Below are 27,503 nucleotides of genomic sequence, written 5' to 3'. Positions count from 1 at the left end.
ACAGTTTTAATTAGTATGATATTTTACTGCATTTAATCATTTGAAATTTCTATGTTTCATTTCAACATCACTAAACACTGTGCCAAGACTCACCACAGTCTGTGGAGTTCATCCAGAGGTGAACTCCTCCTCCTGCCTCCTTACATGCTGCCACATAGGACCACAGTGCATCACACAGGGCCCAGTGCTGTCCCTCTGCAATGCAAAGGCTTTCCATGCAGAGTGCGAAGTATTTGTTTGGGCAAACTATATGGTGACAAGAGGAGAATGGTCCGCTGGGATTGGTGAGAAGACCACAGTACAGGTCAGAGGTGTATTCAGGGATGGGGGAGTGGCAGAGTCGATGGGTACTGTCATATGTGTCGCTGCAGGATGACTCCGCATTAAACAATTTCCACGACGGCCCAAAGACGTCAGGGTCAGAGGTCACGGTGTCATTAGGCAGCTGCAGGTCATCTGAGGGGTTATTGTTGTAGTTTCCACAAAGACCACAGGTTGTGTTGTGGTAACTGTTGGGGATCTTTACAAAAATGTGGCTTTGCAGGTCTGAAATAAGCTCAACCGACTGTGGCGTCTTGATGGTTATCTGTCCATTTTTCTGATGTACAGTGACGTTGCTCTGGGAAAATGGCAAGTTCTCGAAAACTCCATTCACCTAGGGAAAATAATTCATGTTTAAAATATAAAATACATTACAATTTGTGTATGCAGTAAAAAACTACTTTAGAGTGCATGCAAAGAGATGAACAACAAATCATACTGAAGGCTGTGAAATCATTACATGAATTACCTGAATTTTTCCAGGAAAAGCTGTTGACATCTTAAAATGCATTTTATCAACTTTCAAGTAGATCTGCCTGCCTTCGCTGCGGTTGCCCTGTGCGGCTATCAAAACAGGCTCCACATCTAGTTTACTGAGGCACGTCTGCACCAGGGTGTAGTTACATGAACCATGAAATTCAAATGCCTGTCCATCAAACGTGGTATATTGGGATCCATCAACAGAGCAGCGTGCCACTTTAGGTTTGGGGTGGCAACCTTGAACACCCTTAATAGGCTTACACTCCTCATCCTCTCCACAGGAGACATTACGACAAGTCACTTGTCCCCCAGCATGACATAAACAGCTCTGCTCGCAGGTTGACACCTCCTGTCCTGCCCTTAGGTATTCTCTGTGGTGAAGACAGCCGCAGTTTTCTGGAGGGACGCACAGGGTGCCGCTGCGAACCAAACCTGCTTCACAGAGGCAGTTTTCCCCAATGTTTGGAGGCATCTCTACTGTGTTGTTCTGCCAGCCGAGGCAGAGGTGAACAGGGGCAGAACTCATGTTGTAACTGGTACTGGAGGGACAGGACACGTCTGTAGAGAAACGGCGAGACATCAGTCACTTAGGACAGGAAGACAGAAAAATGTTGTAAAGGTTAGGGTTGACCAGTGATGCATTAGTACCATCTAGTGGTCCAATAGCACCTGGAAGGTTGTGGCCTCAATACCAATATGAGTCACAGCACACTGCCTAACTTATACTAACATTTTCAATAAATACACACAGGAACAAACTTTACATTAAGCACCTACAGGCAGTTATATTTGATTTGTATGCAAATAATCTCCATTCTCTTCGTGCCATGTTGCGTGATCAATATCAACAATCTAAACATGATGAAACGTTGTGTGCTTGAACAGGCATCTGCAAACTCTCCATATTTCATTTGGTGTGCAATGATGCTGAACTCCAAACAGCACCGTTACAACTGTAGAGGATATTAATTTAATTCACTCGCACAACAGAGCTGGGAGCACATTAACACTCACAGCAGAATCCAGGACTCCTCCAGGCAAAAACTGTAGCCTTGTGGGAAAGGCAGACAGCAGTATACTCTGCCAACGAGTGACACAGTGCAGGCTGGAGACCTCCATGAAGACACAGGTCACTGACGCAGCGCTTGTAAAAGCTGGAGGGGTCCACTTTGCCATGACAGTGCCTGAATGGTCCATTAACTTCCAGAATCCTCCCGCAGGCCTCCGGGTCAGAGAAGCGGGCCAGACGCTCAGATGAACATTTCGGACAACTTCCTCCTAGACAGCCCTCCACACACCAAGGACTCTGACCACTCCTCCAAGCTTTTCCAAAGTGCTCCGGACTGAGATGCCCGGGTAGGCCGTTTGCTGTGAGGTCATCAGCAGGATCAGAGTTGAAGTTGCCACACAAGCCGCAAGTAGCGTTTGCATATTTACTGGAGAGACGAATGTTGACTATGCCCTCTTTGCAGAGACTAAATTCAAAGCCCCAGTCTGTGTAGATGTAAGTTATTAGCCCCAAGGAGAAAACCAGTGCAGAGTGGCTAAGGTGATAGGGCATGTTCTTCTTGACACCATCGACCTGTAGGGGGGGCCAAAATTGCATTTGAAAATCAGCAACCCATTTTAAAAAATAATCTTTCTGAAGTCTGGTTTAATTATTAGATCATTTACTTACAGCCAATTTCAGTGTCAAAAAAATGCAGTGGAACATTTAAAAAAAAAGATAAAACAGAAACAAGAGGATATTAGTACTCACCTCTATGCTCTCAGTGTTTTTGTTGTTTAGCTCCACAAGTACACCACTCACATTGACCAGGACATGAACGTCTGACTCCAGGTGTCCATCCGTCTGTATGTGAACCTGAATGACATCAAGGCCTCCTTCCAGTCCACACATGACCAGTAACTGGTACTGACAGGTGCCGTGCAAATCATATTCATGTTGGTCAAAGGTGAGTATGTGATGACCAGTGTAGATGCATGTCTGCTGGGGGTGCGGCACACAGCTTCTGACTCCATTTTGAAGGCCGCAGTATTTATCTGGGCCACAAGAATCCAAATGGCACTGTGTCTGGTTGGTGTGGGGGTCACAAATGCACCGCTCAGTGCATCCCTCATCGGCCCAGAAGGTCTGGTTGCTGTGGTAATGGTGGCCGTTGTGAGTGCAGCCACACTGGGACAAAGGCACACAGATGTCGCCTTCCAGGACGAACCCTGGGTCGCACTGGCAGGTCTCCACACATGCCAGTGTGCAGGGTCTTGTACTGAATGGGTCTTCACAAGTGGCAGGGCAGGCTGAGCCACAGGAGTTATAAAGGCTATTTGGCTGGCAGGAAATGGCTGATAGGAGAAAGGAAGAAGGATGAGCAACGTGTAAGGGAAAAAAAAAAAAAAACACACACAAAGAATGACAACACCTGTAACCAGTAGGCGGTGTTAAATTTTAACAACAGGGGACACTTAGAGAAGCACTTACTGGTTCTGAAATGACAAAGAAGACAAAAAATGAACATAAGATTCTGTCTAACCCATATTAAAAGCCTTTGTTTTCACTGCCTACTTTTCATGTTTCTCTTTAAAACGCACCTTGTGAAATTACTTTACTCCAACTTTTGCCTTTTCTTTGTGTTTGTATGTATGTCTCTAACTCAAGTCACAATGCTTATCGGGATGCACAAATCTGATTGGCTGAGAAATGGCAGATGATTAAACGCATGCAATGGTCTGTGAGTTTACTGGTCTGCTAAACCAGTGCTACAAATAATGTGCCACTTAAAAATGGAAAAACTGCCAAAATTTAAGAATTCACAGTTTTTTATCGGTTATAGGTCTGGGTCTGGATAGGACAGCTTCTGGGTCAGAACATGGGGTATGTAGATGGCTGGCAGGTTAGCAAGGAGGACGCATTTTGGTTATTTTTCTAAAAAGGGGGATGGCATCCATCAAATCACCTACTGCGTGTCACCGGTAAATTGTGTTGTTTCTCAGAAACACTTAATTACAAAACATTACTTTCATAGTAAGGCAAATTTGCTTACAGCAGAAAGAACTATTCCTCCACTCTCCGATCTGGATCTGGGCATTTTGGCAGGCAGCAGAAAAGGCCTCTAAGATCGGGCAGAGGACCTTCTGAGTGTCATTACTAGAGCACAGGTCAAACATGCTCACAGCTGCAGAGATTTTGGTGTGGTTAACAACTTCCCGGCACATATAAAATGGATTTTGCGGCGACCAAATGTACTCCTGCATGGAAATCCATTGACTAGCTACATTCTTCTCCAGTAGCTGCTCAGCAGAGCAGCGTGGGCATGCATCTCCACAGTCTGCTGTGCACCGAGCTTCCTGATCAGGAACTCTCCAGCTCCAGCCAAAGGTGTTAGCATCGACAGCCTCGCCCTGCGGGGTCCTGAGGTCATCTTCTTTGATGCCATTATTATTCCCACACATGCCATGTACTTCTTTTGTATTGGAGAGGAGGATAGTGGCAATATGAGAGCAGTCATACTTAATTTTGATTCCCAGGCTAGTATCCACAACAACAAACATGCCACTCTGATAAATCGTAACATTTTGAAACTGCAGGGACACGGGCAGTAGCCTTTTCTCGCCATTTATCTGTGGAGAAAGTATGACCACACAAATATAAATATATATACACATACAAACACGCACACACACATTTATAAAATATAAAATTCTTTTTCTTGCAATTTTTTGGTGAAATCTTGAGGGACAGTTATTTCCCTCTTACCTGTAAAGCTATTTTTCAATCTAGATTGTTTTGGTGTGAGTTGCTGAGTGTTGCAGATAAGTGGCCCTCAAGATCTCTGCTTTCTCTCAAATGTAAATCTAACTAGATGGCACACAGCTTATGATGTCAAAACGCCACAGGAAAAAAAAAGAAAAGAAATATAATTTTGTATATTTCTGAGAAAAAGAACCCACAACGAAAAACAACAACATACTTTTTGAGTTTTTCAGGTTACTACATACACTGAGCAGTTTCATGTAGGAGCTATTTTCTTTTTTCTAAACTAGTGTATTATTTGGTGCTTGAAGCATCACATGCCAAGTGTTATCTAGATCCATTATATATGTGAGAGAAGGCAGACATCTCTACCGCTGATGAATGCAACCCTTGGCAACTCACACCAAAAAATATTGAAAAACAACACTAAGAGGAAACATTTGTAATTTGATCCAACTGTCCCTTTCAGTGCATCTATATTATGAAAACTCGTGCCGAACCTTATTTTTAAAAACCCAAACTACTGAAAATATCCATATGGTTGACAGGCATCTCATTAAAACATAATGTAAAAATCACAAACTGACAGTAAGGCTAGAATGGTGATGTGAATGTATGTCCTGATTCAAACTTACCCAAGCAAAGCCTCTCCCCCCTCTGTAGATGGTTATATTGTCTTTAGCTACTTTAACATGAATAGCTTTAAGAGAGGACGCCTCGTCGGGGGTCCTGTCTTTCTGTGCCCCGACCCAAAATGTAATATTCTCACTGGTGTCATTCAATATCTGGACCAGAGTGTAGGTACAGTTTCCCATGAATTGAAACACCTGTCCATCAAAAGTATGAAAGTGGGCACCTCCCAGAACCCAACACTGGGTTTGCAGAGGTTGGCTCTGGACACCACAAGTCTCTCCATTGTTACAGATTTTAGAATCACTATCATCTGAAAACAATAAGGTGAAAAAGGATCACATTAATGGAAGCTCAGGGAGAAGATACATGCAACTAGCAATATCTGCAGACAAGATCAGTCCTGAAAACTGTAAAATGAACAAATAATGAAATTAAATGTAATGATAATCAAATCTGCAGAGTTTTGACTTAAATATTCTGCAGTCACAGAAGTATACAAACAGTCTTATTTGGAAGGCATCAAATGTAAAACATTAAATCATTTGCTCATGCACATTAAAATTTCAGTCACAGGCTTCTGTGAGTAAAATAAGAGGTGCATTATTGCCGATGATTGACAAGCACTGCAATCATGTTCGAGCCCCCAGGCAGAGAGCAGATTTTTGTTCATAATAGACTATTCAAAGAGGTGACGTTTAACCTCATTTTAGGTAAAATGACAGGACACGGAGAAAAAAACACTGTGTGCTATGTGTGAGGTTGCAAAACAGACCTGGCAGAAAAACAGTCACATATTAAAAATTGATAATACAAGACAAGTGAGTTTTGCATGGTGCAGCTGAGGGAATAACAGTCAGCCTATGACGAAATATCACCCAACCCAGCAGAACCAGCTGGGCCTACCTTTCCTTGCACAGCCCCAGGTATTGTTAAGGGTGCAGCTCTCTCCCTCGGGGCACGAGTCTGGCTCACAGCACATGGTGGCAGCGGCAAAGCAGTTACACCGCTCTGAGCATCCCTCAGCCCACGATATCTCCCCGATCTACAGAGAACAGTGAGTCACTGTTAGTGTGCATTACCCAACTGTTCTCTAAAACACAGCACAAACAAACAAGCCAGGAAAACACAAAGGCCTGAGATTTTGTGATTAGTCATGTCATACACAGGTGACGCATATGTACAATTGACTAAGACATTAATGGGTCATGTTTTTAACAGTGCATTGAATAACTAGGGCATGTCACTTGATTAGCTCAACTGTGGCAACATGTTTAACCGCCAGTACAGCAGGGTCACATGTTAATTTGTCACGACAACACACCTTAGTTATTCAGGAAACCAAGAGGTTTTTCAGAAGCAAACAAAGCTGCAATGTTCAGATCAACTTTCTTTCAAGACAGTTTCACCGATTTAAGAAAAATCAAATGAATTGCCAGGATAAAGGGGAAATGTATAGCTGGTTTAAGCTAAATGTGCGGCTACTCACCTCATAGTAGTGCCCATGGTAGAAGCAACCACATTTCTCAGCTTTGACGCAGCCATTCCCACTCTGCATGTATCCAGACTCACACTGACATCCCTCATAACAAGCCCACGGGCAGGGGATATCGGATGAAATACCACAGGACTCGGGGCACGCACTGACACATATATTATAGTGAGATTTTTCAGGGCATGAGAGTGCTGCGGGAGGGAAAAAAGGATTCATATACTGTACAGAGTCCAGCCAGCCTTACATCAGTCTGGCAGCCACACTGTATAGAGCTTGCCAGTGTTCTAAAAGTACAAGAGAAGCATTTGTGCAGACCTGTATGATTTACATGTACTGGCACACCAGAACAGAGTGATGAAACAACACATGTACAAGAGCCAAGATTAATGATACTCACAGCACTTCTCACCCCTCCATGGTTTGACCTTCGCTCCTGCCTCTTGGCATGCAAAAGTGTATGCACTCAAACTGCTGCAAAACAATTCTTCACTCCCATTAGACATACACACATCATTCACACAGTTGTGAAAGAAGGGCTTTGGGTCAACAGTGAAGTGGCATCCACTAAATGGTCCTGAAGGAGTGAGCAGCATGCCACAGAGGTTGTCAGATGCAAATTCAGCTGCTATGGTAGAGTTGCACTCTGAACAGAGGCCGCATTCTGCAGAGCAGTTTGTTCCAGGTGGTGAAAGTGACCAGGATGATGCAAAGCTGGAAGCATCACTTGCAAGGCTGCCATTCAGGCTCTGTTTGTCATCTGTAATAATGGCACTGAAGTTTCCACACAAGCCACACATTTTTCTTTGGGAGGCAGGAATCACTATTTGTATCAGACTAGGCCCTCCATATGTGACAACAACTCCTGTGTCCACAACAACACGAGTGAGCGAGCCGGCGTGTAGTATTGCTGTGTGATTCAGCTTGACAGGAAGACCCCTCAAAACACCATCAATCTGGAAAATTTAAATGTTAAGAGTTACTATTGAGGCATAACATGTAGTTTGCCCTTGTAAATGTGCAGCTGCTTACCTTCACTTTTCCCAAATGCTCCATCTCCAAAGTCATGTTCACCCCATGGACCCTGAGGTGCAGCTGTCCTTGCTGGATAACAGCAGACAGGTCAGACTCCAGCTGGTCACAAACCTGCGATAGAACATAACGGCAGCTTCCCATATTGAAGTCAAAGCTTTGTCCATCATAGCTCCTGAAGTGTCTGCCACCCATGACTGCACATTTAACAGGTTGTGATGCATGACATGCCCTGTGGCCATCTTGAATGGCACATTTTGTCCCGTTTGGACATGTGTGGTTGGTGCACTGCACCTGATTGTTGCCCACACAGACGCAGTGCAGCTGACAGTGCTCATCGGGGTAGAAGTTCTCATGGATTTCATAGTAAACATCATTGTAGATGCAGCCACACTCAGAGTTTGGTACACATTCCCCACTACTGTGGAAAAACCCTGCTTTGCAGAAACAGCCCTCTTTGCATTTCACTGCTAGAAGACTTGGGGTTTCAACACAGTCAGACTTGTGCCTGGAGCACAGGCGATATTCACTGTTAGGAGGGCAGGAGAGATCTGAAGAGGAAAGAGAAAATTCAGTTTCCTTTAAAATGTTTTGTACATTTAACAAAAGTGAGATTTCATCATGGTTACTCACTACAAAAGTTGGAAGCCCTCCATTCATCCACAATAGCTCCCATTTCTTGACATACAGCAACATAGCTGGACAGAATCTGACACAGGGTAGTCTGGTTACTAACACAGAGGTCATGAAGACAGTTATCGTAGAAATCTTGTGGGTCGACTGTTTTATGGCAGCTCTGGAATGCTCCCTCTGTATCCAGTAACCTTGCACAGAAATCTTTCCCCTCATAAAGAGTCCGATCATGTGAACTGCAACCCCAGTTGTTCATAGGTACATCCACACATTCATGTTCACTGCTGATTTGCCAGTGTCTAACAGCCTGAGTCATATCCGATTCATCATCAGGCATCACATCATCTTCTGGATCCTCATTAAAGTTTCCACACAGGCCACAGAGATTTCCAGAAAAGATTCTTGGCATTTGAACAGTCAGGACATCAGAGCTGTAGGTTATGACAACACCAAAGTCAGTCTCTATGCACTTTGAGAGTCCAGTCATGTAGAGCTTTACTTTGCCTTGGCTCAACACAGATGGAAGGCGCAGCAGCAGACCATTTACCTGAAACAAGAAGAGTAATGTTAACACTGCATGTGGAGAGATTTTTTTTTGTCTAGATATACTGTGAAAATAAAGGAACCTACCATAACTCTGTTGCTCCAGTCATTTGACATCTCTATGGAATAACCGGACGTCACCATTTTTACCATTTTGAAGGAAACATTTGTAGCATCTGCCTTGTGGTTCTGGACCTCCACGCCGAAGTCTTCCAGGCCGCCCCAGGTGGGACAGTGAGAAGTGAGTAGATAAGTGCAGTTGCCATACACATCAAACTTACGCCCATCAAAGGTGGTATAATGAGGATCTCCTTTGGCTATGCACACCCCAGGCCCATCCGCGTAACAGCCCACAACTCCATTCAGAAGCTTGCACACTTTTCCATCCTGGCAATGAGACTGAGTGCACATGACTGTTTTGGAGCTAGGCTGGCAGACACATTTCTCCTGGCAGTGTTCGTCAATCCAGAAGTTCTCCTTGGGGTGATAGTAGGCACCTTGGTGAAGACAACCACACTTGCTATCTGGTACACACTTCCCACCACTCAGCAGATATCCCCTGTTGCACTGGCACGACTCCACACAGGGCAGAGTGCAATTACTATGGGCCTCTGGGTCAGCACAGGTAGCAGGGCAAGCAGAACCACAGATCTCATAGTGGCTGTTCAGAGGGCACACCATAGCTGCAAAAGGAACAACATAGTCTTAGCATTTTTTTTTCCCAGCAAACTATGCTATCAAAAGAAGCAGTGGGTAGAATTTAGTAGCATCAAGGAGTAAGGATTGCAGATTGCAAACAACTGAAACTTTTTTTCCTTTGTTAAGGTTTTTACTCGAAGCAGATTATCCACAGAGGTCTGTCTCTAAAACTAATGAACCAAGTTAACAAAACCGGGAAAAACACTGAATAAAGCATCTGTTTTTCCTCTGACATCATCTCATAGGAGCATTAAAACATGAATGGCTCCATCTAGAGCCAGTGTTTGGTTTGTCTGTTCTGGATTACTGTAGAAACATGGCGATCTCAGACGAGGAGCCGCTGCCTAATAGATATAACAGCTCATTCTAAGGTAACAAAAACATGATTGATTTTTTCAGTTGATTACAAACTGAAAGAAACACTTATTATATTAAATATTAAAATAAAATAAAATTCTTAAAACTCACAGCACTTGGCGATGGTTCTCCAATTTTGGACTCTGGCCAAGAGCCTTTGGCAGATGTTGGCATAAGCCGTCAATATCTTGCACATAGCAGAGGCATCTTCATTCATGACACAAAGGGTGTTCACACAGCTACGAACAAATGGCTCAGGATCAACATGCGAATGACAATCTGCAAAAGGTCCATTGCTCCTCTGCAGCAGAGTGCACCCAATCCCAAGGGAATTGCCTCTAATGCCAGGAAATGATTTGGTTTGGCTTTCAGTGCACACTGAACATGAGACACCACCACCGCAATCTTCAATACAGGAGCCTGCGTCACCGTTCAACACCCACGGAAGGGTAAAATCCACCGTCTGGCTCTCTTCAATGCCATTAGAGGAACTGACGTCATCTGAGGAGCTGTCATTAGCATTTCCACACAAGCCGCACAGGAGTCCATACAGCTCAGGGCCGACTTCAACCTGGAGATGGTGTTTCCAGTCGTACTGCAGAGTCAGGCCGAAGGCAGTGTCAAAGACGACGCTGGAGCCACTTGGATAAAAGTTCAGGGTCCCATTTCCAAAAGTGAGGGGCAAGTTCCTTCTCTGTCCATTTATCTATGAGTTAAAAAGCAAGAACAGACAGTGTAAATAAATATACTTGCTACAAAAAGTGTATGTTTGATTCAGTTTAGAACACTCACCCTAACATGATTTTTGTCTTCTTTAACTATGGAGATATCAAAGCCCTGGATGTTTATCTGCACTGTGTGGATGGTAGAGACAGTGGCACTGTTCAAATATGCTTGTGCTATATTAATCTGTAGTTGAACAGAAGCGTTAAAGCCTGGACATGTTGTCTGAACTAAAGTGTAGTTGCAGTTTCCCCGTAGGGCAAAATCTCTTCCATCAAATGTGCGGTAATAAGAGTCACCCCATGCAGAGCATATCTTAGCTCTCAAAGAACAGAGTGGCTTTTTATCTTTGATAGAGCACTTCCTTTTGTGACCACAGTGTATATCTTCACAAGAAGCTGCAGCTGAAATGAAATAAAGAAGGTCAGTATCTACAACCTTTTAACAACATGTTTTACAAAGTCACTCAAATTGTGTTAATGCATACTTTTCTCACACACTGCTGGATATTGTTGTCTGTTCATGGTACTCAGATATTTTCCCACATCTGTGTCTGCATAAAGAGAATTGGGCTCTGCATTATGATGAGGCAGCTGAGCAAAGTTGTGCTTTGGGGAGAATTTAACACCAGACTTTAAATCTCCTGAGCGGTTTCTGTTATCTTGCTGCTCGCTCACATCACCTGAATCAAACATAGGTACAGTCTGGCAGATATCATCAACAGATGGCAGTACTATTAGCGTTGAAGGTCTCTGCTGTGCATTGTCAAGTCTAAAGTAAACAAGTTGAAGAGGACTGTCACTGGTGATGTGGATTTTATCTGAAGTCACAACTGGGATGACCTTCATAACGCCGCCAAACAAAGACTCAGTCTTTCTCTCTGTGCTGGTGGTGATGTCCAGGTCAGAGTTGATTGTCGCCAGTGCCAACAAGAAACTGGAACTCATTTCTGTGTTTACCAAAGGAGGGACAACGTAATCAAAACTCCACTGTGTAACTGGTTTCAGCTCGGAAAATCCATACAAGCAATCCCCGGGTGTGTGTTTGGAGCAGGTAAAACCAACCACTACACCTACAGCTTCTTTGGAGATTAACTCTGAGCCAGAGAGACTGGAGTTGCTCTGGAGGTAAACACTCTGCAGCACCCCTATATGCAGCTTAAGGACACTACCCCTGGGGTGTATATTGCCTTCAAAGAGCACGTCCCCTGAGAGGAAGAGATCTGCTGATGTTGCTTGGTCTGAGCTGGTGATCACCATCTGGCTGACGGCAGTCTGATTAGGGAAGTTAGGAGTAACGGGATAATAGTGGCTCCCCCAAGAAGACACTTCATGAAGGAGGCTGTGGTCACAACCGGTCTGGGTACAGAATGAGGCAAGGACTGTAACGGGCCATACAGACTGCACACTGAGGAGGTAGAAGGAGCGGTCGCTGCTTATTCCCACAGTCAGTGGCAGGTGGATTGTCTTTGACTGGCGGGAAGAGAGGAAAATGTGTTGTACGAAGCTGCTCTCCAGAACCTTCACAGTGACTGAGGTCCAAACACCAGTGGCCGTGATAGTCACTTCATGGCTAACATTTGCTGTTGGGTCATTATGGGGGGGAAACATCATCAGAAACGTCCTTCCGGGACTGGCCATGGTAAGGCCTGCAAGAGAGAACAAAACATTTGATTGATTTTTATTTATTTTTTTAAATAATTAATGGCTCAAATACAGAATCATTAATGGAAAGGATGACATGTTAATGTGAAACTGTATTTCTAACATGGCACCAAGATGTCAGACAAAGAAAACATTCACAGAACACATTCACTATGAAAACCCAACACACAATCCTGAAATCCAAAAACAAAAACACAACAAAAGAAATCAAACCCCCACATCAGGAGGACAGCTGAACTAACTTTCAAATTTCATTCTAAACCTTTCAAGGCTGTGACTGTGGATAATAAACAAAATGCAAAAAATAAAATTAAGATGCACTATCAATGATAATTCGCATCAGAATCGACAGTGAAATTGATGGGCCAAATCACTGAATATAGTACCTGTTAAGACATGGGCGTTATTATCAATACCATTTTCTGTACTGAAAATCTCGGTTGAATGTATATTTTTTTATTTTTGTTTATCCATTTATTTTATTTTTTAAAATTATTTTATTTATATTATTTAAACAAACAGAATAAATTAAATTTGTACACATTTTATTTGAGTACTAACCCTAACCCGTATTTTTATTTGAGAATACATAATTCTATTTTATGTAATGAGCATCTCTGCTGAAATATGTTTTGGAATTTATTTGTTACATATGAATTATTTTAAATATTTTTGTATTTTGTATTTTTATTTTTAAATATTATAAATTAAAATGTACCCTATAAAATGTTTGAAAAAGACAGGCCTACTTGTGCATTAGCCGTTTCACATGCCGATAGTTATATTTACTTGCTTATGTTTATTTACTATGCTGGTAATTTTAGTAATTAATCCATTTGATATTGACAGGGGGAGGATCAGAGGATTTGTGCCAAATGCGTCCGTACACATTTGAAATCACTGTACGAAGCACAACATGCATAATCAATATGATGCTGTATCAATGATGACACAAGATGTTTAACATCAAAGTCAAAAAGCCTTATTCTATGACACTGGAACTTGAATTTGCTGGTACAATTAAAAAACATTTCAGCAGCAGTGCTTTCACAGCAGAGTGACTGTTTCAGTATTATTATTATTATTAAGTTAAGTTACCACATAAATGCAGGAAATGTGCATAGAAAAAAAAGATTTATGAAGATGGACAGCTCTGACAGCAGTTGATTTTATATGGTTAACAGACTTGCACTTTAGTGATTGCATCTGTTGACTATGGAGCACATTGAGCAAGTTTCCCAGTATGCACAGTAAGCCTACTTTTCTAAGAGATAAGACCGGTGGTGTCAGGTTTCAGCAAGCTCAGCAGCCAATGAAGAACATAGTTTCTAGTTCCTGACTGGGTACACCTGTATTAACGTGCACACTCACTCAGGCAGTTTCCATGATAACAAGGATCTTGGTTTGGGAGCAACAACATACCAGCAGTGTATAGAGACAACTCTGAACAACAGCTCCTTTTAATGTAAGTTTACTTTTCAGTTAATATTCTAAATGAGTGTGAGCTTACTTAAAACTACTGTATTATTCCCTCCACGTTGATTTTCTCTTAGCACAAGTGTGTACAATACTGTGGGGGTTGTCATTGCAAATAGTAGTAAAAGTTAATATAAAACTAAAGCAAAGGGATCATATTTTAACTCATAGCAAAAGCATTTGGACAAATTGCCGCTGTGGTGTGATCAATTTTTACATACAAAACCTTATAATCAACTACAACTGAAGATTTCTCAAGACCCTAATTCCCTTTAGCAGTGCACAGATTACTATCTTTTGTTGTTGCAAGGGCTGAGACACAGCCATACCCAAGTCATCACTCAAAACTAGACAAACAGTAGGAAGACAGCAGAACTGTTGAGACTTGAGTGCTGCAAGTTAAAAATGACTAACCATAAAGCAAACCTGCTGCAAATATTGAGACAAGGGATTAGGGTAAAAACGGACATTCAGCTGAGCGAAGAGAGCACAAACACGCTGGAAAAACTAGTTAGGTTATACTGTTTGTGCAAATGACGGTTGAAACTAGCATAATCACAAACAACAGCTTGTAAAACCATCTTACTTACCAAGTCCCAAGAGGCACACCTGGAGCAGCTGCACAAACTGCATTACTGCACTGAAACCAGAAAACGTGCATTAATGGAGCAACTATATTGATTATGTTTGGCAACGGATAGTTTTAGGCTGTTTGCATGGCAGGGAAAACAGCAAACATGGAATGATGAGCTAGCAACACACCGCCAGCAGCAACGAGGGAAAGACGGTGAACGGGGCCTATTAGCACACCTGTGCTGGCTGAGCCTGTCAGTCAAAACGCGTGGGCGTCATTATTTGTCAGTTAATTAGGCTGCAACCGCCAGGTGAACCGCATTATCATTACTCCAGGCGGTTCCTGATGTGTTTCACTTAAAAGTTCGGATGCCATTTTTGCATGTGCAGTTCAAATAAAAATAATCACCAATCATAGCTCAATTTTATTAGAAATTGTGACCTTATTTGTAGTGGTGTAGGAAGTTTTCGGTTCCTTAAAAGTAGGCTACAATTAGGTCTACCACACTGTTAAATACTTAAAGTCCGGTATTCAAAATCTTACTCAAGTAAAAGTGTATGTCTGAGAAATGTACTTAAAGTACTAGTTGTGCATTGAAATGTTAACAGTCAGTGTTTTAAGACGATATACTATATCTGATGTTTTTTAATTAATGTTACTAATGTGTATGTGGCATTTAAATGCTTAAGTTTGTGTCAGCTTTAACTCCTTTACACTGGTTGATATTTTAATCTATAAAAATGCATCATATAATATAAGATTACCATATGTTTGTAGTGTGTGTGTGTGTGTGTGTGTGTGTCCTACAAACAAAAATCTCAGATCAGGGGATTTGGAAGTTTTGATGACTGAGTCCCATTTTAGGGTGGCAGCACATGATTGAGGGATGCACAGACAAAAAGTGCACACACTATGCTTTATTTATTTATTTATTTGTTTGTTTTACAACATGTTGTAGGGGGATATTTTTTAATGCCTTTTTACTGTGCTACTGCACTCATTTTATGACCTTTTTTATGGTGCTTTTATGTTAAACTATCACTTTTATAACAAATATTGGGTAAAGTGTCCCCTCAATATATATTACAATTGCTGACTAGCATAGGCTATATCTAAAAAGTCTGTTTTCAGTGTTGTGATGATACATCTTCTAGCTGATGCCAGAGGGTTTTGAAGATGGATAATTTTCTTAACACCTAAAGAAACACTTTATCCTTCATTTTATCACTAAAACTCAAAATCTGCACATTTGGAGATGCATGGTTTTAGTTGGACAGGAAGGGGATGAAACATTGTCATCAAAAAGTTACTAAAGCTGTAAGACAAAGGTAGCTGAGCAAAAAGTACAATACAAATACAATTTGTCTCTAAGATACAGTACAGTAGATGCATAAAATATCACAAAAATGGAAATACTCAAATAGAGTAGTGGTTTCTCTAATTTTTAACCAAATGACTCAGCTGATAGAGCGGGCACCCTGTGTACAGAGGCGTGCTCACCGCAGCTGCTGCAGGTCTGACCCCAACCTGCAGCCCTTTGCTGCATGTCATCCTCTCTCTCTGCCCCTTCCACGATTAAGCTGTCCTATAAAAATAAAAAAGGTGAAAAAAAACTTTAAAAAAGTAGCCAGTACAGTAATAAAGCAAATGCACTTAGGCATATTTCACCACTACTTATTTTGCATCAGGTTTGAAAAGGCAAATGTTGAAATGTAAAAGGTTACAGATTACCAGTGTCCCTGTTAAAATGTACGTCTAGAAGTGATGCAGCTGTTTCAATAGTGTAATCACAGAAGTGAAACTTGGACCTGAGTCAGACATGTGTAACAAATTTCAAAACTTTAGTTTTGACTTGACAAAATCAAAAAGACTTTACTTGAACATGAGCCTTTTGACATGAAAATGCTTGATTGTTTGCTGGTCAAAAGTCACAGACTTTGTAAAGTCACAAGTTTTGTAAATTTGATACATTGATTCTCTAAATTTGGGGAAGAGTGTGTTGTGACTTGTTTAAGACTTGAAACTCAAGTTTAGGACTTGGGATGTGACTTAAGACTTGATAGTCTTGACTCAGGTATTGACTTAGCACTTGCCTGACTTGATTTGGAACTTGACTTGGGACTTCACTTGTGCTTGTCAGTCTTGACTTGAAACTTGACTTAAGACATGACTTGGGACTTGCCTTCTTGACTTGGAACTTTCCCATCTTGTCCTGGGACTTGGGGCATGCCTTTATTGACTTGGAACTTGACCTTGAACTTTACCTAGGACTTGACTTGGGATTTGCCTGTTTTGACTGGGAACTTAACTCTGAACTTTGATTGGGACTTGGCTTGCACTCGTCAGTCTTGACTTGGGACTTGGGTGCAAAGACTTGAGATCTGCACAACACTAACTTGGAACCACCTCGGCTGTCTGGCGTACGGCAGTATCTTACCTCAGAGTTGTTTCTGTGCTGTGAACATGCTGAACGCTTCGCTGCATGTTAACCTCAACTGTCAGTTCTCAGGAAACTGCTCATGACAGCAGTCCAGAGACACAGGCTCGCTGAGGTATTTTCCACTGATGTAAAAACTTGACTGAGAGACAAACGTTGAGGGCCATTTTGGTGATATATGAGGTGGCTGTGAATCCCCTTGTATGTAAACTTAAAGCCCACACAGCAGCAGACAGAAACTTTTCCCGTCGAGTCGGCTGGCACTGCAGTGGCTCATCTCATCGGCTGATGTAACAGCTATGGTGAGTGCATCAAATTTCACAGCAGTGACGAGAAAAGTCACAGATAGATAGGATTTTAAAAACTTAATTTCCACAAATGATGTGCAAGTTTTGCAATAGAACTATCCTTCTCTAGTTCTCATAGGTCAGTGCTCGTTGTAAATGTTTTCAGTATGCTGTAATGTAATAATATATAAATACTGATCAGGGAGTTGGAGTGCTGAAACTCCAGAAGAAGACAAGAAGACCACGAGCAACAAAAGAAATTACCCCAAAATGAGCAAGAAATGAGCACAAGTACACAAGTACAAGAAATTTTTCCTGAAAACTATTTTAAATCAAAGAAAGACACTAAAAACAAAAACAAAGAAAAGACCTTTGAAAAAGTGCTAAAAGATTGTAATAATTTTGTAACACCATTTTAAATATGTAATGTGAATATGAAAATATAATATAGTTTTTCAATTTTCAGTTTTGCAATTTGTGGAACATTTCCTGCCATGTTGCTAATTGCCTTTTTCCCATGTTTTTGAATGAATGTTTTAAAACTTGTAAAAGGCATCTGAGAGCACCACAAGAAAAGTGACGTTGCTCCAGATTTTAAAGGGTTAAATAATATGTGCATTCAAAACCCTACTTAAGTAAAAGTAAGAAGTATTGTCACTACGTTGTAATTAAAGTATCACAGGTCAGTGAACTGCTTTTGCAATAAAATGCCCCTTGTGACCACAATAATAATAAATATATATTTCATTTATGGTTCATCAAATAATGTGTAAAAGTATGTTTTTTTTGTCAAAAGTGCTGGACCAACGTGCACAAATACTGTAACTTTTTTTTTCCTCCATAAGTTCTCCCAAGTTCAAGTTGTTTATCACCTCACTTGTATATTTCTGACTGCAACTCACAGAGAGCTCCAAACAACAGCACTTCTGTTTGTTACAGTGAGTCAGTGTGAAAACAACTTCACCCATTCAAATGTTCCTTCCATTAAGGAAGCAGGTAACAGAAGGTGAGGGTATTATAAATTTAAGAAAACTGACTTGGCACACTGCTTCACCCTTTTTCTCACTTCCTGTGTGTATAAGATTGTAATGCCATTCACACAGTGTGCTCATGAGCAAACGTTTTGACCGGCTGTATTAGTCTGCAAACAAATAACATGTGTTGTTCTGCTGTTGTTAATCAAGCTGCTTGCCCAGGGAGTGTCAGAGGTGAAGCAGGGGCAACAAATATTTGTTGAACCCTTTGCATCTCCTCTTTTCAGAGCATTTTTTAGTGCATTTTGTGCTTCTTGGAGGAGTGATGAGGCTGCACCTCAGAAGAGATCGGGCTGTGAACAAACCCTCAATGTGACTGGGATAGCTAGGTCTTGTGATAGTGTTGTTAACAAAACAAAGACAAAACAGCTTTGTCTCCATCTGATAAAATAAACCTGAGGTGTACGTGCCCAGAATCCTGTTTGCCCTGAGTCGGGTTGATGCCGTTTTGGTCACGGTAGAGGTGGAAAATGCCAATATTTTGGTGTAACGGTAGAATTATATCAGCTCATTCTTGTGTGTGTTGTTCACAGGTTTTCTATTTTAGTACACACACAACCTGAGAGAGAGAGAGAGAGAGAGAGAGAGCGAGAGAGAGGAAGGCAAATACAGGATATGTGTCTCAGAGTCGGCTGTCCTTGTCACACACACTCTCATATCCTCTCAGTTGTTTTACTGTCGGCCTAATGCTCAACAAGTCACCCACAAGCCATTTGTATTGGAAGTGACTACTTAGTTGCCAGACTCATTTTTTTTTTCGGGGTTGGATTGCTCAATGGTTTGCATGGCACCACTTGAGGTATTGTGAGTTTTGCTTTATTTTTATTTTGTCATTAGTTTCCTTGTTGTTTGCGGTCCAGTGGCATAGCAGGAGTTGTGTTATGTTATAGCGAAAAAAAGGAATTTGCATCAACCTCACTTATATAAACAGCTCCTGTAGAGATGGCAGAGTTGAGTAAACATTTCAATAAGAATATTTTCTCTCTTCACTGAACCAGAGTAAGCTACTGCTTTTGTAAAATTGAATGGCAATGAATAACAAGTGATATGGGTGCTTTTTTCCCTCTTTCTCGCTCACTCTTTTTTCTTGTTGTGGGCTTATTGGGGTTTTTTTAGAGCAAGTCTGTTTTAGTGTTGACACATCTTCACATAATCAAAGTTTTTCTTCGCCATCTTCTGTCTTCTTTCCTCATATTTTCTTTTTAGTTGTATTTGTTTTTCTATGAACTCTCCGGGCCACAGCAATTCTAATATCTTTGCACGTTAACGATTGCTATCACTGGTGTCAAAGTCTTGTCAGTGATGCACAGTGTTTGAGCAGAGGGCTGTTATCAGTGCCAGCAGATAAGAAAGAGATAGTTTGTGTCTCTGCATGTAGTTCTGTGTATGTGCAGGTGGTAAACTTGTGTTTCTGTGTGTATGTTGTTGATTTAGTGTGTACTGGGTGGGTTGGGAGGAGTGGAAAGTGTTCATCATTCAAAATTAAACCTGGTAAACAAGATTTAGGTGTTCTGTGGGCTGGGCTGGACAGACAGGTATGAGGTTTGGGGTTAATCCTGTCAGTGAAGAACCGCATCGGCGAGAATGGAACAAAAACAAGACAAATTCACCCTTCAGTAGCAGTAAAGTACATACCTTTTTTGCAGTACTTCACTTCAGTTTTGTGATTTCAGCATTTACCCTCTATGATCTTGGCATCTCTAGCCAGCAGTCAGATGGTATGTCTGCTTTGTAAACAAGCCACTGGTTATTATATGTTGCAAATTGGGTCTGGTATTAAAGAGCAAATTCAATCAGCATTCAAATGTACAAGAATATATTACCCAATTTGAAAAATAATACAGGCGTCAGGAGCCATTTTGATACAGAGGCAGTGGACTGGGTTGATAAATATTTCCAAATTGGATCAGCTTATTATTTCACCCAAAGCGACTCTGAAAAGCAAATTGGATACAGAGGGGGATTTTATTTGCAGCTTCTTAGGTTGTTTGCGTTTGGAGATTTACTGCAGCTATTCAAGAGGCCAGAACAGCCCCCACTACGCTCCCCTGCAATCAGCCTCAGTCGTGTGATTAACATCTTTTTCCTATATAGTCAACCAAAATAGTCCTTAATGCTGTTCTGCTAATTTAGCATGAAGATAATCTTGTTGCAGACTTGGCTGTCCTGGGCCCTACAGGGTGGACATTTGTCTCACATGAAAGTTTCTAGACATCAACTACCATGGCAGCATTTATAGATGAGATTACAGTTCATGGCCATATTCCTGATGCCAAGGTTTTCATAAAACTGTCAAAAACAATACTGAGAGAAAGAAATGATGTCTCCAGTCTTAACCCTTTCAAACCTGAGGAAAGGGGCAGGATTTCTTTCAGTAATATGGGAAGAAGGCAGTGAGCAGCTTAAGAAGCAATGACGCAAAAATTAAAAAGAAATTATTTACAATGAGAAAGAAAGAAAACTTGCTGAAAAAGTAGAAAAAGAAACAAGGCAATTACTTGAAAGTGGCTTAAACAATCTGTAAAATAATTTTAATTATACAATAACAATAATTAGAAATAAGAAAAATAAGAAATAAGAACATTTTCTAGACATTTTTCCCAAGCTTTTTAAGTTGCCAAGTTGCTCAACGCCTTGTCCCCACATGTTTTCGAGATAAAGCAAACCAATCTGCACAGGGTTCAAAGGCTTAAATATTTGTGAAGTACATCTGAATGCAGCACAAAAAAAGCCATGTCCATCCAGGTTCCAAAGGGTTAAGGCCCATGCCTCTTTCCTTTACACTTCCATTCACCAAATATGGTAAACCGAATGTACTCGCCATATGGTGAGCATAATCCACTTCCTTATATTGTAGTAAGGAGTAGGAAGCAGTAAGCTGGTGTTTGCTGCTGTCCCTCAGAGCCCAGTTTAATAATCTAAACCTTAACAATTCAGGTCACCTCCGTTCTTTCCTCATAGTCATTAACTATGGAGGAAACAAGGACACAATGGGTATGGCTAACAATGAAAGAGGCACCTACAGTATAACATTTGGCACAAAGGTCAGTGGGAGAGTTCGCTCTGTGCACAGTATCAAACATTGCATGACTTTTAGTTCCTGATCCCATGCCAGCCTCCACGGCTAAATCTGACCAATAAGGCTTCATCCGGGAGCTCAACTGGAAGAGAGGTCATTCCCATGTTTTTCCCATTTTAAAAATAAAACCATTCATATTGTGTTGACTACAGCTGGAGGCTTTGTTTGGAGGGCTAACAACATCTGCGTTTCACATCTACGCAGTGGTGATGGCAAGCGGAGGTAGAGTTTGTTTTGGGCCCTTTGCCAGGAGGAAGCTGTGTGATTTTTCCTTAAGAACAACAATACACCAAAAAAGAGATCATAGTCTATTTCTGTGATAAAATAAAGCTGACGAATAAGTATGTGTTTGAGTGAAACTGAGCTCTTTTCCAGTAAGAATGACAAGAATATTGCTTAGTGGGATATAATAAACAATAAAAAAAAAAATCATTTTTGTCTTGTCAGGGGACGTCATCGGACACTTTTTTGTTGCTCAACACCTGGCTCAGCACCCGGGCTTTGCAAAGGGAGGGGAAAATGTTGAATAGACACTTGTTGACAGCTGACTGTGACAGAAATCTCAGAGCAGGTTTTTTTTCGCTGAGCACTATGGGAAATAAGGCTCTCATTCAGTAACCCTCTCACTGCCTCCACCTCAGATTACAATCTGGATTTGCATGCATACTTTAAAAAACAGTTAAAACAGTGCAAGGACTTGTTGGCTCGGAAATTCGTAGTTTTCCACTGACTAGCAGTATGTGATCCTGAAACTCAAAGTACCGCACAAGACCCCAATAATAGACAGCACTGCTGCTTTCCATCTCATCCTATCTCTCAACCAAAACACCAAGATTCCACGCACATCAATGGCTGAATATTAATAGCAGATATTTTTATCTGGGTTTCTTTTCCCCCCTGCAGCATTTGAAGATGATGCGATTGCTGTTCCTGTGTCTGCTGCTGCTGCTGCCAGCTGCTACTGGTACGTTCTCATCTCTGTGACGCTTGCAGGTGATAAACATCTAATCAGGGTCTATGCATCCCTGCGCCGGCATGTTTTCCTCACCTACCTTTGTATGTGCACTGTCTGTGCAGATTAATGTATGCACTTACTTTTGAATTATACAGCCACCTAAAGGTGCTGCACATATGCACATATAAGAATAACTTTAAAGAAAACATGCTCAGTGAAATTAGCCACAATATTCTTCATGCTTTACTTTCTTGGAATAGAAGATGCCAAAAAAGAACAGCAGCTTGACTCCACAGTAAAACAAGTATCTCATTAAACTCACTGAAACCCAAATACTTTCTGTGAGATACAGTCCTATGAATGTAGCAGTATTCTGCAATGTATATTAACATTTAATTTCATTAAAAAATTATAGTGAGTACTATAAAGTAGTCTAACTCTTACTGTTTTTGCAGCTGTTTCAGATGACCTTGAAGGATCGACTGATGACGGTATGTGATCCATCTTTATCTGTAAAATAAAAAAAAAGCAGGGACACTTATGAGTCTTTTAATCAGCTGGGCATAGTTGCTGTTGTGCCATCCAATTAGTTATGAAAAAAATGTAAGTTCTTGCTTGAAATCAGTTTAGAGAAACAAATAGATACATTTGATTTAAATAAAGCATTGAGTGATCACACTCATATGCAATAACGTGGAAAATGTTTTGTTAATTTGTTTTGAAAGGAATTATCATACTCTAATTGCATTCTCAGCTCTTTTTTGCATGTTTTTACATGTTTCATTGTACTGTCGCGAGTCCTTGTTTGACTTCAGGTAAGCTTAGTGGGTCCTTTAGGTCATGTATGAAGAAATTAGCTAAGGGGTCAAGGGTCACATGAATTAGTTTCATGTCAAACAGAATAACTAAAAATCATATGCATAATGCAATGTGCAGGACAACAGGGAAAAAATCTTGAAATTCTCAACAATCTCCACATTTCTACTCACTTTACACAAGTAAACAACAGAGCTACATGGTTTTGTGTAACTAACTCAAAAGTCCCATCTGTCACTTGATGGTTTTGCTTCCTCATTTACAGTGCTGTTATCTAACCCCACAATTTAGGCCACTTGTTTATGGGTGTGGTTTCTTTTTTTTCACTCCACAATTTAGATGGGTTTTGGTTTTCTCTGCACAATATTGATTCTTGCTTTTAGTTTTCATTTTTTTCCCTTCTCTCTCTCAGACCTTTTGGTCCTAAACTGACATCATAAAACCATCAATCAATAGTGTTACTAAAAGATTAAAAGTGTTGTCTATATCCTGACGACTGCAAAGTGGAAAAACCTTTATTATTTGAAAGTACTCACACTGAGAAGCTTGCATTTCTGAACTGTCTGTACAAGTATCTGATTTCTCTTCACTTCACAGGTCTGGAGGATGATGATGAGGACTTACATTCACAAGACGGTGAGTTTATTACTTCAGTACCCAAGACTGGATTGGAGGGCAGTAAGCTTTTTTGGTTTCTCCTGCATCACACTCGCAAACACTGTGATGGCAGCCGCCCAGAGGAGAGTGTGTGAAGGTTATGGCCTCTGTGATTATTGTCAGTAAGTCAGCATTGTGTATAGGGTGCTCTATTCCAGTGAAACGTGTGGGGCTGTTGCCCCTGTTGGCTTTCCCTCCTCCCAACCATTAAGCCTTGAATGGAATCAATTAGCTCCCTGGAGGGGCCCTGTGGATTCTGCCGAAAGGCCAACGAAAACGTCGACATCTCCGCCATCCTGCTGGTCAGCTAATCAACATTGGCATTCTCATTCTCTCTCTATGCCTCTTTCCATCACTCCTCATCTTCGCTTTGATGGACATTTGATGGAATTACAGATCTGCTTAGAACGGGGCGGCCAGATCTTGGAGTGCAACCACTCTGCGAAAAAAAAAAAAGAAGCTGCACATATACGTAACAGGCTACTGCGCTGATTTTCAGCCACCTTTGCATCATAACAATGTGGGTAGTAAACAAACTGCGGTAAACTTCCCTCCATCTTACGGGCGCCCAGATCTCCCCGCTAATCTCTCAGATCAAACTGAGAGAGATTTGAGCTGGCTCTGGGTCTGTTGCTCGAACTAAAGACTGTATTTTCGCATTCAGCGCGGACACAAAAAGTATGAAAGCAGTTAGAGAGAAACCTGCCCTTCTCTCTCACTCAAACTCAGATCAAAAACAGTAAAACAGGGCTGAAGAATCTGTTAATGCATTGACTGTCTCTTGCCTAAAATGTCTTTAGAATTTATTTGTCACCTCAAATGTTTTCAGAATCATATTTTAGGTTATTGTTTAACTTCAGTTCAGTACTGTTTGTTACTAGACAGCCAACATACTGTTTATCGTCCAGTGTGTCGCAGTATATTCTGGTAATTGTTAACTGTTCGCTTCTTCTCTTTGCCACCTACAGTGAGTCCAGAGCTTGGGAACTCAGCTGCAGATAAAACTACAGGTGTAGAAAAAACAGAAGGTGAGAAAAGTATTTGAATTATAATTAGTGACATACCATAAATGTATTAAAGTGTTTAATATGAGGGATTCATGCAGCTTATTAATAACCAACTTTCTTTTTCTCTTTTAGATCAGTTCACCCTGATTGTCATTGTCGTAGCTGTGGCCGTGTTAGCTCTTTCCATTGCTGCGATAGTGAGTAAGTATCCTGGTTTTTTTTTTCTGACATATAATGAAGTGAAATGTGAAATAGGGCCTGTTTCATTCCCACAGTTGACAAATGCGCTGCTGTAGAGCCCTTCAGTGGAATCTCTGTAGTCCCAGTGCGCCCTGTAAAGCTGTTAATACCTTAGCAAATATGAACTTTTCTCTTGCGTAGCCATGACCTTTTCCATTTTTCTTTCTTGCAGCCGTAATGTTAGTAAGACGCCACATGCACAATCGGCAGCAAGGGTAAGGTCAAATTTCTCCACTTTCAAAGTTGATATTTGAGAGTTGCATGTTCCACTTTACGCTAAGTTGGCCTGCAGGTGACAGAACCAGTCTGGTGGGTAACAGCTTCTCTGCTGCCTTGCCAATGAACCCTACTTCATCTGATTCATCAGCATCAAAACCGGAGAAAAGCACTTGGGTGGTGAAACATAACCAGCATCCACCCATCTGAGCCCGTCTGGACTTGTACAGCAATTAGTGTCACAGCCTGAGGCCCTCGGCTGCCACCACTGAACACTCCCCACCTTTAACCCTTCCCATATTAGCCTTCAAATAATAGCCTTAAGACAGTGCTGCTGGGTCTGTATGACCGAATGGGGCAGGACCTAACCTGTTCCAAAGCTTACCTCATGAACTTCTGAGTTAGACAACTACACAGATATAGAACAATCCCGTAAACATGATCTCAGTGTCATGACAACAATCTGCCAACAACACTTGGACAGCAGAACAGCCTAAACCAGTTATACAGAGAGACATGCTGTCTTCACTATTCGCTTCCTGTCTATACTTTGCTTATTTAACTGCAGGGAGCTCTAGGAAGGCACTCTGCAGAGTAATCAGTTTCTTTTGTTCTGGGGTGCAGTAATACATGACCTGCAGGTCGGGTCAGAGAGGTAGCGGAGTTCGAGTTAGTCTCCACAGATCTCCAAGTAGCAGGAGAACTATCATTGTGGAGCAAAGACCCAAGACAATCTGCAAGGGTTAAATTCCTCCGCCGGATTACTGGCTGCCTCCTGGGGCTGCAGTCAGCTCTGGCAGTGTTTGGTGCTGACTGATCGCTCTGCTGAAAAGAGGCTTAATCACACAGCAACCTCTGGCTTGTTGGATCAACAGTGCCTTGCCAGGTTTATAAGTCCCACCTGGGGATGAGCTGTGTTTTGAGGTGGTGCAGTCACCGTGCACCTGTCAGAGCCCTGCAGCATGAGGCAGACGTGTCATTTCCTGAATTCAGACATGCGGGGATGTTTCTTGTGTCTTTCTGCTAACAAACTGAGAAAAGAAGCTAAAAATATCTTGAAGATGACATACTTTTGCTCTTGCCCTGTCTCCCCTCAACCCCCTTCCTCCACCCCCACTTTCCCTGTATTATTCCCTTCCTGTGGCCTGTCCTCCCTCTCTCTCTCTCTCTTCAGGATCTACTCCGTGCCGACAGAGCAGGACAAGAAAGGAGCCGTCTAGTTCCTGGTGGAGTAGCAGTCTTGTAACAATCAGACGAGAGAGGAGCAATGCACGTGGCTATGTCATCTCCTACTCTTTGACTCAGGACAGTTACTTTGCACAACAGCCTGCTTCTCACTCGTCAGTTCATTGCTCGCTCCTACATAAACTCCTATCAATACATATGCAATATGTGGCTCTTTCATGTTGTACACTTTTGTCTTTGTCCCAGCCGTTTAAACTCCACATACACGCAATTTAGCCAGGGACATTTGGAGCACATTCAAACCTTCTAATTGGATTCTATTTGAGGAATCCAAATCAAAGCCAGTGAATGTGGCTTAAAGCTTCTTTTGTTAAAAGGAATGATTTAGCACAGCCAGAGCCCCCCCCCTTTTTTTTTTTACTACCTGAAACAAGAAATTATTCCCACCAGCTATGCAGTGAAACTGTATTTGCGTTTGATTGGTGCATGTGGAACAGACCTGTCTGTGTGAAATGGTCGATGAGTGAGACAAGCCATGCTAATCCACACTAAGCCAGCCCAGTGCTCACTTCATTCTCTCATTCACATGTCTGACACCTTCTGTTCCTGGCCCATTAGGAATGACAGGAGGCAGTGCAATAGGAAGATAAAAACCTGCCCCCCACCCCTCTTCTCAACCTCAGTTTAAAAAAAACAAAAACAAAACAGAAAAAAACAGAAGTGAAAACAGCCAGTGTGAACGTCTTCTTACAAGGCAGCACATTAATCGACCGCCATGAATGATGTTTTCTTTCCCCCCCTCTCTGTTTCGTTTTGAAAGGCTTTCACTTTAGTCCTGCAGATTATAAATACAGTGGCTCTCTGAATGCTGCAGAGAGTTAGATTAATGCCTCACACTGGTAGAAAGAAACTGGGTGTGAGGGAGGGATAAAATCTCACGAATCAAATAAAGTGTTGGGGATGATTGGGGAAAATACCAACAATGCTTTTGTTTCATTCATAGGATAGAGTGATGGCTTCTCTGTTTTCATTTAAATGGAAATCAATCATGCTCGGTGAATGAAAGCTTTCTATCCAAGAACCCGAGGCACTGGTTGCCTTATTTGTTCCAATATAAAGAAAGGAAATTTCTGTGGCAAAGGTTAAAGGGGAATGGGACGTCCTCCTGTTCGACATGACAGTATTTCAGTTTTGGCTTTAAGTAAGCAACACTGA

At 41.6% G+C, this 27,503-nt stretch overlaps 2 protein-coding genes across 4 annotated transcripts in view; one reads left to right on the top strand and one right to left on the bottom strand.

Annotated features, from left to right (window-relative positions):
• LOC121945399 (IgGFc-binding protein) overlaps positions 1-14,593 on the bottom strand; it is a 41,490-nt gene extending 26,897 nt beyond the window's left edge. The window contains exons 1-16 of the mRNA XM_042489551.1: positions 14,392-14,593; positions 11,149-12,309; positions 10,731-11,065; positions 10,050-10,644; positions 8,970-9,565; positions 8,340-8,886; positions 7,707-8,257; positions 7,075-7,630; positions 6,672-6,868; positions 6,089-6,227; positions 5,188-5,495; positions 3,843-4,419; positions 2,561-3,144; positions 1,816-2,383; positions 791-1,359; positions 94-655 (exon numbers count right to left, since the gene is read on the bottom strand). Of these exons, the coding sequence (XP_042345485.1) occupies positions 94-655; positions 791-1,359; positions 1,816-2,383; positions 2,561-3,144; positions 3,843-4,419; positions 5,188-5,495; positions 6,089-6,227; positions 6,672-6,868; positions 7,075-7,630; positions 7,707-8,257; positions 8,340-8,886; positions 8,970-9,565; positions 10,050-10,644; positions 10,731-11,065; positions 11,149-12,309; positions 14,392-14,434 (7,888 nt within the window). The 5' untranslated portion in view covers positions 14,435-14,593. The remainder of the gene's footprint in view (positions 1-93; positions 656-790; positions 1,360-1,815; positions 2,384-2,560; positions 3,145-3,842; positions 4,420-5,187; positions 5,496-6,088; positions 6,228-6,671; positions 6,869-7,074; positions 7,631-7,706; positions 8,258-8,339; positions 8,887-8,969; positions 9,566-10,049; positions 10,645-10,730; positions 11,066-11,148; positions 12,310-14,391) is intronic.
• On the top strand, positions 13,704-26,657 carry si:dkey-262k9.2. Of its 3 annotated transcripts, none has more exons than XM_042490098.1 (8): positions 13,704-13,790; positions 22,116-22,176; positions 22,623-22,658; positions 23,581-23,619; positions 24,609-24,668; positions 24,780-24,848; positions 25,060-25,102; positions 26,278-26,657. In XM_042490098.1, the coding sequence occupies exons 2-8, from the start codon at positions 22,125-22,127 to the stop codon at positions 26,321-26,323; spliced, it is 345 nt and encodes a 114-aa protein (XP_042346032.1). In that variant the 5' UTR covers positions 13,704-13,790; positions 22,116-22,124; the 3' UTR covers positions 26,324-26,657. The 3 variants fall into 3 exon arrangements, with proteins under 3 accessions (XP_042346032.1, XP_042346031.1, XP_042346029.1); XM_042490097.1 differs by lacking the exon at positions 13,704-13,790 and adding an exon at positions 16,929-17,114; XM_042490095.1 differs by lacking the exon at positions 13,704-13,790 and adding an exon at positions 18,792-18,932.
• The last annotated feature ends 846 nt before the right edge of the window (positions 26,658-27,503 follow it).

Source organism: Plectropomus leopardus, chromosome 7 (genome assembly GCF_008729295.1).
Source record: "Plectropomus leopardus isolate mb chromosome 7, YSFRI_Pleo_2.0, whole genome shotgun sequence".
Lineage (NCBI taxonomy): Eukaryota > Metazoa > Chordata > Actinopteri > Perciformes > Serranidae > Plectropomus > Plectropomus leopardus.
The sequence above is the reverse complement of the archived record's forward strand: the minus strand, read 5'-3'. Positions and strand labels throughout refer to the sequence as shown.

Coding starts and splice junctions, on each gene's coding strand:
- si:dkey-262k9.2 (XM_042490095.1), top strand. CDS start 18,909: ATGGTTTGCATGGCACCACTTGAG. Junction 23,620..24,608: donor GGACTTACATTCACAAGACG/GTGAGTTTATTA, acceptor TGCCACCTACAG/TGAGTCCAGAGCTTGGGAAC. Junction 24,669..24,779: donor AGGTGTAGAAAAAACAGAAG/GTGAGAAAAGTA, acceptor TTTCTCTTTTAG/ATCAGTTCACCCTGATTGTC.